Here is a 14125-nt window from a genome sequence, read left to right on the forward strand (position 1 = left end):
TTGTGCTTGCCAGGCAGGTGCTTTGCCGCTGAGCTAAATCCCCAGCCCCCAAAAAGACAGTCTTAAAAGGCCAGGTGTGGTGGCACATCTCAGCACTCGGGAGGCTGAGGCAGGAGGATCTTTTTGAGTTCGAAATGAGCCTGGGCTACAAAGTGAGCTCAAGGTTGGCCTAAACTGCATAGCAAGACCCTGTCTCAAAAAATAAAACAAAACAAAACAAAACAAAAAACAATCTTTTTCACTCTTACACAAGTATATACAGCAGTTTTCTAGAGTCTCTACTTCATGTGATAACTAACTGAATAAGGAAGCAAATACTATAATCACTTTGCTGTGTTCTATCAAGACATATATCAAGGAGAGTTTCAAAATTTGGAAACAGTGTTTTGGAAAATGGTATTTTCATACTAATATATTCCAGCTCCCAACAGGATATATATATATCTCCAGAAAATTCAAAAGTTGCTCCAGGTTCTTTGGGACTGTATGAATAAATTAAAACTACAGATCATGAAAAGCCAATCACACTTATAACAAACCCTTCTCCAATCTGTTATTAAGAGTTTCAAACCTCTTTTAAGACTTAACTCATCCATTTTTCACTATGGTCAACTATGGTACTATTTACAACTAACTCAACAGTTCACCATTCTGCGGCATGCAATCAATTCAAAAGTAGGGTAAGAGGAACAATCTCTACTAAAAATCTCAACTATCTTTCTGTTGCTTGGCTGTGAGGCATCATATTAAATAACACCATTATAATTCTGTGAAGGCCCTTATGAGAAGTTTTATAGATTGTCTTTAACATCTTGTCTTAAGGATTTTAAATAATGAGCTTTTATCTCATACAATGATTGAATTGTTATTACAACCGCCCATGAAATATATCCAAATTCATCTTTAGAACAAGCTTATAACTGCAATGGCAACTATTTAATAGTTTTAAGCACAAGCATACAATCATGAGACAGTCAGGATGCGGAACAAGTAATCTCTTTCTCCAATGACTTATCAATGCATTACATTTACATTTCTTCTGAAGGAAGAAAAACACTTTATAAGAATATTATTCTAGTTAAATGCCTGTATCTTGTACTCTGAGTAACTAAGTTAAAGATAATAATATACAATGTATTAACCAGTTACCCTCCTATTATCTTGTTCTAAAATTTTGTTTTATTTTTTTCTCTTTAAAAAAAGAATATTGTCATAACTATCCCCAATCACACAGAACAATTACACAAAATATGTACACCTACATCAAAGTTTAATAGTTTTACTTAATTAATACTGAGCAAAATTAAAATGTTAAATGAAAATTTAGGCTTTATATTTTAATAGAAAGATTTCATATCAATCTAATCTAAAAACATAAATATTTAGCATGAAAACCATAGATTTGCTTTTACTCTCATATACAGCATACCTTTCTGACTAATCGAAGTGCTTGTGTCCTCTCTACCTCGTTGCTCTGCTGAATGTCAATGCACCTAAACAATACACAAAATATTAATCACTGATAAAAATCTTAAAAAACAATTTCTATCGTAACAACATTATGTCCTCATAATGTTAGTATCTTATATTAAAACTTCAATACATGCTTTTCTATTGACAGCAAATATTTGTTTAGTTAACCTATATGTCTTTAAATATTTGTTTTTATAAGACAATTATTTAATTTAAAACTTCAGGAAAATATAGTATTATCTATAACCTCAAAGTAATTTATATACATCAGAAATCTACAAAAAAACCGTAAAATTTTATAGATAAAATTCATAGACATTTTGTAAAAATTGTAAAAGGAAAATATCTGATGCTTGTTGTTTAATTATTTTAACCAAGGCTTAAATTTTATATAGCATTCTAATTCTCTTATGTAATATCCACAAAAATTCTACTTTGCTAAAGTTTACCTTAAAATTCTAAATTCTCTTCAAGATAAATATTTGGTCAAATATCACTTAGTTGATGTTTCTTTACAAATTTTTTTATCTAAGTTGAAAGAATGTTTTATATGACAGGACACTTTTTTACTTCAAATTTCTGTTTAGGTAGTTCTGTATACTAATACTCAATAGTATTGCTATTGAAAACTCATTTTGTCTAAATGCTATTAATGTAGAGAAACACTATTACGAAGTAAGTGTCGGGGCTGGGGTGTAGCTCAGTGGTAGAGAGCTTGACTAGTATGTACTGAAGGAGTTCCAGCTCCAGTGTGGCAAAAAAAAAAAAAAAAAAGTAAATGAGCACAGACCCATTTCTATTACCAAAAATGCTTGAATCAACCAACCCTTCTGCTGAAAACAACTATAAAATTTGAAAAATTACTTCATAAGACAACTGCTAAAAGATCAGTGGAGAATGATCTCTGAAAAGAAAAAGTGTAAGGGAATTCTAACATTGATAGCCTTTTTCCCTGGGGTCATTTTCAATCTCTGCCTTTGCGGACATACAGTCCTAGTAGAAAGCAAAAGCCAGGCTAGACTAGAGAGATAGGCTAAACTCTGGAGCAGCCCCAAATGGCTTGTTGGGGTTGAGGGGCAAACCCCAAAGCCAAGAAAGCGAAGAGAAGTGAGGTAAAATTGCATGCAATTTTCCCTCCAAGATACTTGCCAGATTCTATGTTGTACAAAAGCAGGATAGGACTCCAAGAAACCAAGTAAAGAAGCTACTCTGAAAAGTAAAGTGGCACAGTAGTGATGGCAGCCAGTACAGAATAGGCTAGAGGTTAGGGTTCAAGGCTTTCCAAGGTGAAGAGGTTCTCATAAATATGTACACTTTAACTTGAGATCACAAATTTGACACTTCCTAGGATCAAAGACAAAACTAAAACCAAGTTTAACAGAATCAGTGTAGCAAGTCAACATGCCAAAATAAAACTTCACTCTCTTAAAAGGGAAATAATGACCTGGAATCAGTAATTTCAAATACCAATGTTCATACTTGATTAGTTTGTATGAGGCATAATTTAACACAAGCAAGCAAAATAAAACGGCCAAGGACCAAAAATCAAAAAGTGAAAATGACAACAAAAGTAGAATACAAACAATTCACATATTGGAGGTGTCAGAAGGGATTTCAAAATAACTATGGTTGAAAAGAGAAAGAAAAGAGAAGAGAAGAGAAGAGAAAAGAAAAGAAAATAAAGAAAAAAAGAGACCTGAAAAATTTAAAGAATAAGATAAATCACAAGGCAATAATTTAAATGAAGAATCCAAGAGACTGTCTTACTATTATTAGCAAGATAGACTGGGATGCACCTTGAAGAACCACTGACAGACTGAAAACTACAATAAAAACATCAGCAACATAGTGGGTAGGGAGGAGATCCAACATGTATAGCTGGACTACCAGAAAATGGGACAGAATATAACAGATAAAAAATTCTTTAAAGTAGGAAGAGAATAAAAAGATATCACTTACAAAGCAAAGAAGCTACTATCTAATAGTTATAAAGGAAATACAAAGGCAGAAGACAATTTATATGCAATGAAAAATAATTACGAGTATCAAAAATAGCTTCCATTTATGGTGACTATTTATAGACAAGTAGAAGACAAGACAGTCTACCTCTGGTAAGTTTACACTACAAAAAAATAAAAAAAACTTGAAAGAAATTCATCAAACAGAAAAAAAGTGATCCAAACTGAAAGCATGGAAATAAATACAAAAGGGATGAATATCAAAATGGGTAAATAAGATAATTAAAACATATGTAAGAAGTAAATTATAATAGATAAAAAGCAGAATAGAGAAACCGTAATAGGTTTCTTGCACTGTTCTGGCAATAATCAAAGTGGTAGTAGACTTTAATATATTGAGGATATATGACAATCTCCAAGGTAATTACTCCAAGATATATTACCAAGATATTAACAAAAGAGGGAAAAAAAATTCTTGATTTAAAAAAAAGGATAAATACAAGAATAAAGAAGAGATGTGAAAAATAGACTACAAATAGCAAGATAACAAATTAAAATTTACTAGAAAATTAACAGCAAGATAAACTTGGACATTAGCTCCAGTTCACAAATCATGCACATAATAAATGGCTAGATTTAAGTGGCTTCAATACTTCAATTAAAAAACAAGTAAGTTCAAATTAGGTACTGCATATAATCTATAATGTTTATAGTGGAAAGTTAAGTGTAAGTACAAATGGGAAAGATGTAAGCACTAAGGCAAAGAAAGATAGTAATGCTATATGATTAGATAATACAATCATGTAAGAAGTACTCCTCAAAATAAAGAGGGATATTTCATAATTACAAAAAGATTATCCCAACATGAAGACTTAATTTTAAATATAATTAACAAAGTTTCAAAATATATAAAGCTTGAGCTGACACAAGAAAAAGTGACTAGGCTAGGGCTATGGCACTTGTCTGTTAGCATTGATAAGACGGTCAGTTCAATACCTTGTACCATGAAAGAAAAAAAAAAGAGTATACTATACCACCTATTTTAAAAATTAAGTATATAACTATAAAATTTCCTAAAAAGGAAAACTCAAACCAATGAGATTCACTGGGGAACGCCAATAATTATGTAGGGGGGGGAATCAATATATATCTTACATAAAAATCTTCCAGAAAAGAGAACAATACTTTTTTTTTTTTTTTTTGGTTTTTCTCCGGTACCGGGAACCGAACTCACGACCTTGCGCTTGCCAGGCAGGCCCTTTGCCGCTGAGCTAAATCCCCAACCCCGAGAACAATACTTTTTAGATGTTTCTAAAACATACTCCTGATTCCAAAACCAAAGATATTAGAGTGAGGGTTGGGAATACAGCTCAGCAGCACAGTGCCGGCCTGGCAAGGAAAGGGTCATAAGTTTGATTCCCGGTACAAAAAACCCCACCCACAAAGATACTAGTGGAATGAAAAGATAACAATACTTCTCATGAATATAGGTGTAAAAACCTGCAAAATATTAGCAAACCAAATTCAGTTATATACAAAAAGGACAAGAAACCATGAACAAATGGTGTTCATTTCAGGAACACAAAGGAGGACTACAAAGAAAATTTACTCAAAGCCTATATGAAGTATAAATAATAGTGAAATACTGAACACTTTCTATACAAGCTTAGAAGCAAAACATTCATCATTTCTGCTCAATGCAATATTCCAACAAGTGCAGTAAGGCAAGAGAAACAAAGATAAAATGATTGAAAAAGAAGAAATAAAATAGTCCTCATATGTAATGCTTATGTACAAAGAAAATCCAATATTATCTATAAACAAGTAAAACTCTAAGTAAGCCAAGCACCCCTGTAATCCCACCTACTCCAAAGGCTGTGGCAGGAGGACTGCAGCAGGAGGACTGCAGCAGGAGGACAGCAACTTCAAGACCAGCCAGTGCAACTTAGCTAGATCCTATCTCAAAATAAAAATTTTAAAATGGGCTGGAATGTAGCTTTGTAGTGACCCTTGATTTGAGCCTAGTACTGTAAAATAACAAAACAACTAAAGTAAATTTAGCAAGGTTTCTAGGTAAGTAATCAAAACTTTCCCCTAATTTTTTTTACCTATTAGTAGCTAAAAACTAATCAATTTTAAATTATACTAATACCATTATTTACACAAACCTAACAAATACGAATAAACCTTACAAATAGTTCAAGACCTCTGCTTGAGAAAAATCACAAAATTTAGTTAAGAAAAATCAAGGTTTCCAATAAATTATGTTTGGAAGATTCAATTACAATGTCCATGCGTATTAAATTAATCTAGACCGTTAATACAAAACCTACTGAAATCCCAGCAAGTTATGCAGAAATGGACAAATGATTCTAAAATCTATATGCAAATGCAGAACCCACAATAGCCAAGATATTCTTCAAGAAGAAAAGTCAGAGGACTCACATTAATAATTATGAAGATATATTGGAAATTGAGTAATTAAAATAGTAAGAAACTACTACACGAATAGACAAAAGACCAACTAAAGAAAATAGAGAACACTTTGGATTCCATTAACTGGAACTTTTGTTCATCAAAGACCCATTAAAAGAATATAAAATGGGAAGGCATATTTGAAGATATTCTCAGTACATATACCTGCAAAGACTCATTTCCAGAAGACATCAAGAATTCCTACGTAACAAGAAAGATAATCCAATTTACAAATGAGCCAAAGACAAGAAAGGATAACCACATTGGCAACAAACAAAAATTACTAATATCATCACTCATCAAGGAAATGAAAATTAAAACCAGAATACAAACCCACATGAAAACCACACCAAATAGGCTATAATTGACGACTAAAAACCGCAAATGCTAACATGGAGAGACTGGAACTTTCATAAATTGCTGGTAATATTATAAATCAATACGATTACTTGGAAAGCTACTTAATAGTATCTACTAAAACTGAACACATATACCTTACATTCAAGCAATTCCAGTTCTACAAATATGTAAGAGAAATAAATGCATGTGTCCACCAACGGAATTACAGAAGAATTTTCAGGGTAGCTTTATTCAAAATAGCAAAACACTAGAAGCAATCTAGAAAATCAGCAGAATGGTTTAATCATAAAACGAAACAGTACACATTCATGAAAAAACAACTGCAAGTACATCAACATGGATGAATCACATATAATAAAGAAGGAAAAGACTACTGCATACTTCCAATATGACACTCAAGAAATGAAAGAACTCGTTTAGGATGAGAAAACTCAGAATAACATTTACTACTCGTGGAAGGAATAAGAGAGCTTTACTGGTAGGCTGAAAATACTTTAAATCTTACTTGGTTTTTTATATGTGAAATTATCAAGCATTACACTAAAAATCTCCACACTTTACAGTACACAGGCTGAAATGCAATAGAAAATTTTAAAAATATACACTCTAGGGAAATTACCTTGCTATTAAATAGTCCACTTTCAATTTTAGCACCTTCTGCAGAATACTGGAGTCTTGGATAAGGTACCGAAGCGCTCGTAGCCCTGCTGCTCGCACTTCTTTCGCTTCATTTAATAAAGCTAACCGCAAACTGTATGAAAACAAAGAAAATTTTGTTGCACAAGTTTCAAATACACGTAAAATTACTGTACAAGTGTCCCGCAACCGAAATGTTTTAGGATGAGAAGTATTTCACGTTTTATTTTTTTCTATTTTTATTTTTTTTCTGGTACTGGGAATCGAACTCACGACCGCACGCTTGCCAGGCAGGCGCTGTGCCACTGAGCTAAATCCCCAGCCCCTTACTTCACGTTTTAAAGCTTTTCGGATTTTGGAATATAGTGATATGTTGGTTCACAAACTTAGTTCTTTTCATGATTTTGGCTGCAAATCAAAATGGACAAGAACCGAATCAAATTTAACACTTAGGGTCAATGTTGATTCAGTTCTCATCCAATTCATTTTGCAGCCAGAATTGTGGAAAGAATTAAATTTGTGAACTGAGGTACCACTGTATCTGCATAAAATGTACCAACTGAACACTGGCAATCTGAAAATCCAAATCCAAAACTTTTTCAACACTGACATGACACTAAGAACATTTCAGATTTTGGAATGTTTCAGATTTCAGATTTTCCATTTAGATATTCAATTACATCAAATTCTTCCTCTGCCAAGATATGCAAAATGTGTAATCATACATGATTAATTTCATGTAATATTTTACATTTATAAAAACCACACAATGCAAGCCACTGAGATTTCACTTGCTTGTAAGGTCATTTTCAATCAGTGCCTCCTGACACATTCCTGCCAGTCAAGCAAATGTGACTGAATTTTATTCCATCTTGTGTCATTCATTTCATATAGGCAATGGGAAATTATGCTTTTGCCAAGCTCTATCATAGGCATCTACAATCTATTCCCCTTTATATACCCTGCTGCTCATACCTCTCCCAGAAAAATCACTGGTTTAAAAATATAAAAATATAGCAACACCAGGCTCAGGTCAATGTATCAATTCCTTTATTTTTATTAGTGCATTTTTGCAGTACATAATGTTTACATTCTTTGAATTCTTCCTTTCCTCCTCACTCCACCTCCTGTTTCCCTTCCCATCTGAGAACTATTTCCCTCCTTCCTATTCTATTTTATTTTGCTCTTTCTTTAAAATTTGGGTTTCTCATATAGTCAGTCTTGTGTATCTGATTTATTTCACTTCACATGGTCTCAAGGTGCATCCTTTTTCCTACTAGCTTGTCTTTATGTCAGAGTTGTGTTCCACTGCATGTAAATACCATATTTTCTTTAGCCATTCATCGGCTGATGGACATAAAGGCTGCTTCTAAGATGTAGCTACTGTGAATTATACAGCTACAAACACGAGTATGAATGAATATGATGTCTTTTAACTGTTTTGGGAAGATACCTGGAAAGGGCATAGTTGGGTCAAATGAAATTTCTAGTTTTAGTTTTTTGAGGACTCTCCATATGATTTCCATAGTGGTTAGACTAGATGATATTCCCACCAATAATACAGAAAGGTTCCTTTTGTCCCACAGCCTTGTCTGCATTTGTTATTATCTGATTTCTTGATAGTCATTCTTTCAGGGGTAAGATGGAATCTCAGTGCTGTTTGAATTTCAATTTCTCTAAGGGTCAGAGATGTTGTACATTTCTTCATGTTATTCGTCATTTATTCTTCATCTATAAAATGCCTATTCCTTTTACTTGACCATTTCTGACTGATTATTTGGGGGGGTGTCTAACTTTGTTTGAATTCTTTATGTATTTTAGATATTACTCCTCGAAGGAATAGCTGGCAAGAAATTTTCCCATTCTGTTGGGTTTTCTTTTCATTTTGTGGCTGTTTCCTTTGCTGTGCAGGAAGTCTTTTTTGATGCTGTGTTAATTCTAATACCTCAGGCCACCAACAAGATGTCGTGTATGCTTGGGTAAATCAAGTTTGCCTAAGTGCATTTTCTATTAGGTAAGACCCACATTTATAGACTCTCCTCATTCTTGGGAAGAACATGAGAAATTCAGTCTGAAATTCTGAGATTTAATTTATAACTTTAAATTATAGAAGTCTAAGTATTAGTAATTATAAAATATCAAGAGTCACAACATAAAAACTACTGAAGACATCAAATTTTTCTAACTTTCAAGCATCTATTTCTATAAAAATCAAATTATGAGGTGCTATATTATCTGATTTGACACTTTAAATTACTAAAACTGAAATACTGAAGTCTAGAAGGGCTAGGAAAGAGAAGTAAATTATACTTACCAAATTATGATATCTTCATAGTTAAAGCCCAGTTTTTCTTCACTGTGGCCAATATCACAAAGAAGCTGTTCAAAAAAGGCAAGTGTATATACATGAGTTGTGAACTGAAATATTTACAGACTTTACAATTTTAGCCAAGAAAATAAGACATTTTTCTTTAATAAAAATTTTGAGAACATACGATTCTGTTACAACACGCAGCTTTATTCTCATCATCTCACTTTTTATTTGACCTACGATTTTGAGATTTCTTTTTATACACTGATTACTTTCTGTTTTTTCCCCCTTAGTAATTTACTGTTTTAAAACTATTCTTTTATTAGTTATACCGATTGTTGACTTATTAGCCTAACAGAAATGATTCCTTTATCATGTTCTCAGTAATAAAACTTTGTAATATTTTAACTACATTTACCCTTTATTAATCCACCTGCTATTCTGTTCTCTACTTGTATTTAAGCCCCCTAAGATCTCACTGTTAATTTTTTCAGCCAGTATCTACTGAGGTTTACTTACATATTTATCCTTTCACTGTTCTTCAATTTTTCTTTATTTTAGTGATTCCATAATGTAACAGTCTTCCTCCTAGCTCGATATATTTAACATATTTTATTGGTGGTTTTTCATTTAATTTTAGCCTGGGTTTTAATTACAATTCTCTTGGGTCTAGAATTGATTTTTTTAAAAACTATTTTCATTTATGAAGAATATTTTGCTGGATACATAGAATTTTAGGCAAGCTCCTATTTTCTTCCAACAATTTCAATTTGTTTTATTAAGAAATCCACCATCTATTTTATTGTTGCTCTTCTGAAAGTTATGTCCATTTTCTCAGGCTAATTTAACGACATTTTGTATCTATGGTTTCCAGCAATCTTGTAACGATGCATCCATGTGGTTTCCTTTGTAAACATCCTGCTTACGGTAAACAAAACATCTTAAATCTCTGGATTGATATATTTTGTTAATTTAGAACATTCTATACATTATCTTTTCAAAATTACTTCTACACAACTCTCTTTCCTGTGGTAATTCAATTATATGAATGTCAGATCTTTTCAAGTATATCACAAATCTCTAAATTCTCTTCTGTATTTTACCACAAACTTTTTGCTTTAATATCTCCTACCGACTTGTCTTTAGTTATGTTCAACTGTTTATTACATCCATCCATTACATCCATCTACTGAGATGATTTTTTTCTTCCAGTACTAGGGACTTTGTATTAAGGTACATCCCCAATACTTTCTTTGAATTTTGAGAAAGGGCCATGCTAAATTGCTAAGATGCTCAGGCTGGGCTCGAATTTGCAATCCCACTAACTCACTCTCCCAAAGTGCTGAGGTTACAGGCATGCACCATCACATCTGGCTTTTAATGAGTTTTTAATTTGAGATCTTTGTCCTTGTGTACAGGAATTCCAAAGCAGCAACAGAAGAATTTTACCCATAAAATGATCACTGCTAAATTTCTGTGCATTTAGGATTTGTTTTAAAGTAAGATTTCTTTTGATTTTACTGGTAGAAGCAGCCCAATACAGTACAATGGCACATGAGAAACCAGATTCGCAAGTTATAGAGGACACTGAAAGTGAATTATCCTATCATTCATGCATAAATGATGAAGAGGAGATAACGACTTCAATGTTGGTCATGTGACCCAAAGCTCCTGTGACAGTGCAATATACAGACACAGGAATGGCAGACATCCTTGATTTAGATGACAAAGAAAACAGCAATATGAGTACATACTTGACTAGTAGAAATAGTACAAAAACAGTCACACAAATAATGGAACAATCCAATGTTAGAACTAGGTCCAAAAATATAGTGAGGATCTTGGCATGAAACCTACTGGATAGAATGCCAGCACTGCTATTCAATATTGGAAATTGTTTGTAACAAATGAAATGCTACACGATATTGTGAAATACACAAATGCTGAAATACAAGAGAAATGTTCTGTATGCAGCAATACTCATACTCAAAAATGTATTTATTATGACACCTCACTAGCTAAACTGAAAGCATTCATACATCTGCTGTACTTAGCAGGGATTCCTCATGGCAATCATAAGAATGCAAAAGACTTATGGAGAAGTGATGAGTATGGGCTTGAGGTTGGTAGAATAATCCTAATACTGAGAATTGGTTTCCTTCAAACCTGCCTACGGTTTGATGACAAAACCACTTGCCAAGAAAGAAAAAGAACTGATAATCTGGTCCACTTGCAGTTTGAGAGGTTTGTGGGTAACTGTCAAAGCGATTTACACATCATCTAAATACATGACTATTGATGAATGTCTTGCAGCATTTCATGGTCACTGTTGCTTCAGGTAGTACACTCCTCAAAAAACTTCAAAATAAGCCATTAAAATACATGCCCTTGAAGATGCAAAGACTTATTATGCTTTTGATTTAGAAATTTATTCTGGAACTCAGCCACCAGGTCCTTATTCCTATAGTAATAAATCAAATGATGCTGTGAACAGACTTCTTGTTCCCATCTCCTAACCTAATTGGAATATGATATTTGACAATCAGTTTCCCAATGTTGTTACATTTGCTAACAGAGCACAAGTTAACCAGTGCAGGATCTGTACCCAGGAACAAAGTAGAAATTCCAAATGAAATGTTGCAATTTCAAGACAGAGAACTGTATAGTACAATCTTTGAATTTCAGAAAGATATAACATTGGCCTCATATATGGCAAAGAAAAACAAACTGGTACTGCTGATGTTAACACTACACCATGATGGAAATACTGATAGGGAAACTTAAGCAAAATGGAAGGCTGAGATAGTAACTTTCTACAACAAAACCAAAGGCAGAGATGTTGTTGATGTATTATACAATTATGATGTCACTCAAAACATAAAGCAATGGCCAATTATTGAGTTTTACTTGATGCTAAATATGTGTGGTATATAAACAGCTTGAGAGTTTACAAAGTAAGAAAGAAGAGCAAAATATACTGGAGAAATTTTCTTAGAAGATTGGGACTGGAACTTATAACAGATCATTTATAACAGGAAAACCAAGTATTTCTGCCAGGAAGAAACTATGCAAAAAAACTGTGGAGCACACTGGTAGGCTGACAGGTGAACAGACAGGCACAATATAACAAAGACTTACTATGACAATAGGAAAACTAAAAAGATGTCAACTATGCCCTACAGGAAAGGACAGGGAAACAAATTATAAGTGCTATCGGTGTAAGTGATACTTGTGTATGGAACATGCAGTTCTCACGTGTGCAGACCGCCTTGGGTGTGACAGTTGAAGCAAAGATTATTGCTGTGATAGACTTTTGTTTGTATTTACACTGTAGTTCACAGAGGTTTTTATTTCTGATGTTATCTTTTAGGTTTTGTAAGTAAAAAATTGATGTGAAAATGCTGATGTCTATTCTAAGCACTCATTACATATCTGATAGTTTATTTTATTGATATTTTCCTGCTAAGTGCATAGGTTTTGTAAGTAAACAACTGATGTGAAAATGCTGGTGTCTATTCTAAGCACTCATTACATATCTGACAGTTTATTTTATTGATATTTTCCTGCTAAGTGCACACTGTGCAATGCAGTAGGAAGCTCCTGAAAAACAGGAAGACAAGAGAGGGACAAGAATGGCCTGCCACATAGGAAAGCTAAGCACATGTGTCAGTGTAAGTGAGACGTGTGCATGGAGTATGCAGCTGTCATGTGTGAAGACTGCCTTGGGTATGACAACTGATGCTGAGATTATTTTTGTTGTACAGTTCTATTGATATTTTCATTGCAGTGCATATAGGAATGTATTTCTGATGTTATGTTTTAGGTTCTGTAAGCAAGTATACAGAAAATGCTGATGTTATTTTAAAAAGGAAATATATATTAGTTTTATACTTTATTTTATTGCTATTTTACGTTCCTGTTAACTACAGGTTGTACAATATAAGAACCTCCTGAAAAAAATGGGAAGATGTCAAGAACCTTTTTAAAGGTTTTAAGTTAGAGTGGGTAGTTTTCAATGATAGTCCCATTTTACTTATATTGCTCTGAAGGTTAAATGAATAGTTCTCCTAAGTAAACAAGAGATAACAACCCAAACTTAAAAAATTTTATCACACAGAATTCCATAGCATAGCTTTTTAGAAGGCAATTTAGACATATACACAGCCAACTATAAAAAAATAGATTGATACACACAAAAAAATAAAGGATCCTATGGTATATTAAGATGTAGAATAAAAAAGCAACATACACACCTAAAATGCACACCCATATTACATATACATTTATATACATACGTACATATGAAGTTGTCATACAAAACAACTTTGTATATGCATAATAATAAATGGAAAATAAAACCACAATACATTAAACACTTCATTGTTTAGTTCATGGAGCTCTTACCCCCTCTACACACACACACAATTTCTAGTTATGCCAGAGAAAAGATAAATGCCTTCTAGTAGTAAATTACCTCTATAAAATGGTATTTTTGGATTAGAAAAAAAGACAGAAATGGTTAGGGAGTACTATCACTTTTTATTATAAATTCTTCTGTCACTTTAATTTTTTGTACTTAGCTTATACTTCTGAGCTTTACTATAAATATAGGAAAAGAGAATTGTTAGAATGTAAAAGAGATGAAATATTTTCATCTCTAAAAATTAGGTCTTTAGATTATGAGGATGCTGTCAGCTTTAAAAATAGAATAGTAAGATTATATTCATCAGCAGTCTGCTATACACATTACTTTTATGAAATGATGTCAGAAAGTAAGCATGGTGTGTGACATTCACATGGTTAAAGGATCACATCACTAGCTCCCTCTCTTCATACCTTAAAAGGAGGTTTCTGAGTTGAAGTTTACCCTATACAACATTTTAACATCATCACATCTAAGGAAGCTGTACCC

The 14125-nt window shown here is 33.0% G+C and overlaps 1 protein-coding gene across 9 annotated transcripts in view; it reads right to left on the reverse strand.

Moving 5' to 3' along the window:
* The window catches only part of Rictor (RPTOR independent companion of MTOR, complex 2), a 114476-nt gene that overhangs the window by 58045 nt on the left and 42306 nt on the right, over nt 1-14125 (reverse strand). For all 9 annotated transcript variants that reach the window (XM_013514949.1, XM_005386232.2, XM_013514945.1 and 6 more), the window contains 3 exons: nt 9217-9281; nt 6886-7017; nt 1430-1493 (listed from right to left, as the gene is read on the reverse strand). In XM_013514949.1, the coding sequence (XP_013370403.1) occupies nt 1430-1493; nt 6886-7017; nt 9217-9281 (261 nt within the window). The remainder of the gene's footprint in view (nt 1-1429; nt 1494-6885; nt 7018-9216; nt 9282-14125) is intronic.

This window comes from Chinchilla lanigera, unplaced genomic scaffold (genome assembly GCF_000276665.1).
Source record: "Chinchilla lanigera isolate Chin_1 unplaced genomic scaffold, ChiLan1.0 scaffold00025, whole genome shotgun sequence".
In the NCBI taxonomy this organism is placed as follows: domain Eukaryota; kingdom Metazoa; phylum Chordata; class Mammalia; order Rodentia; family Chinchillidae; genus Chinchilla; species Chinchilla lanigera.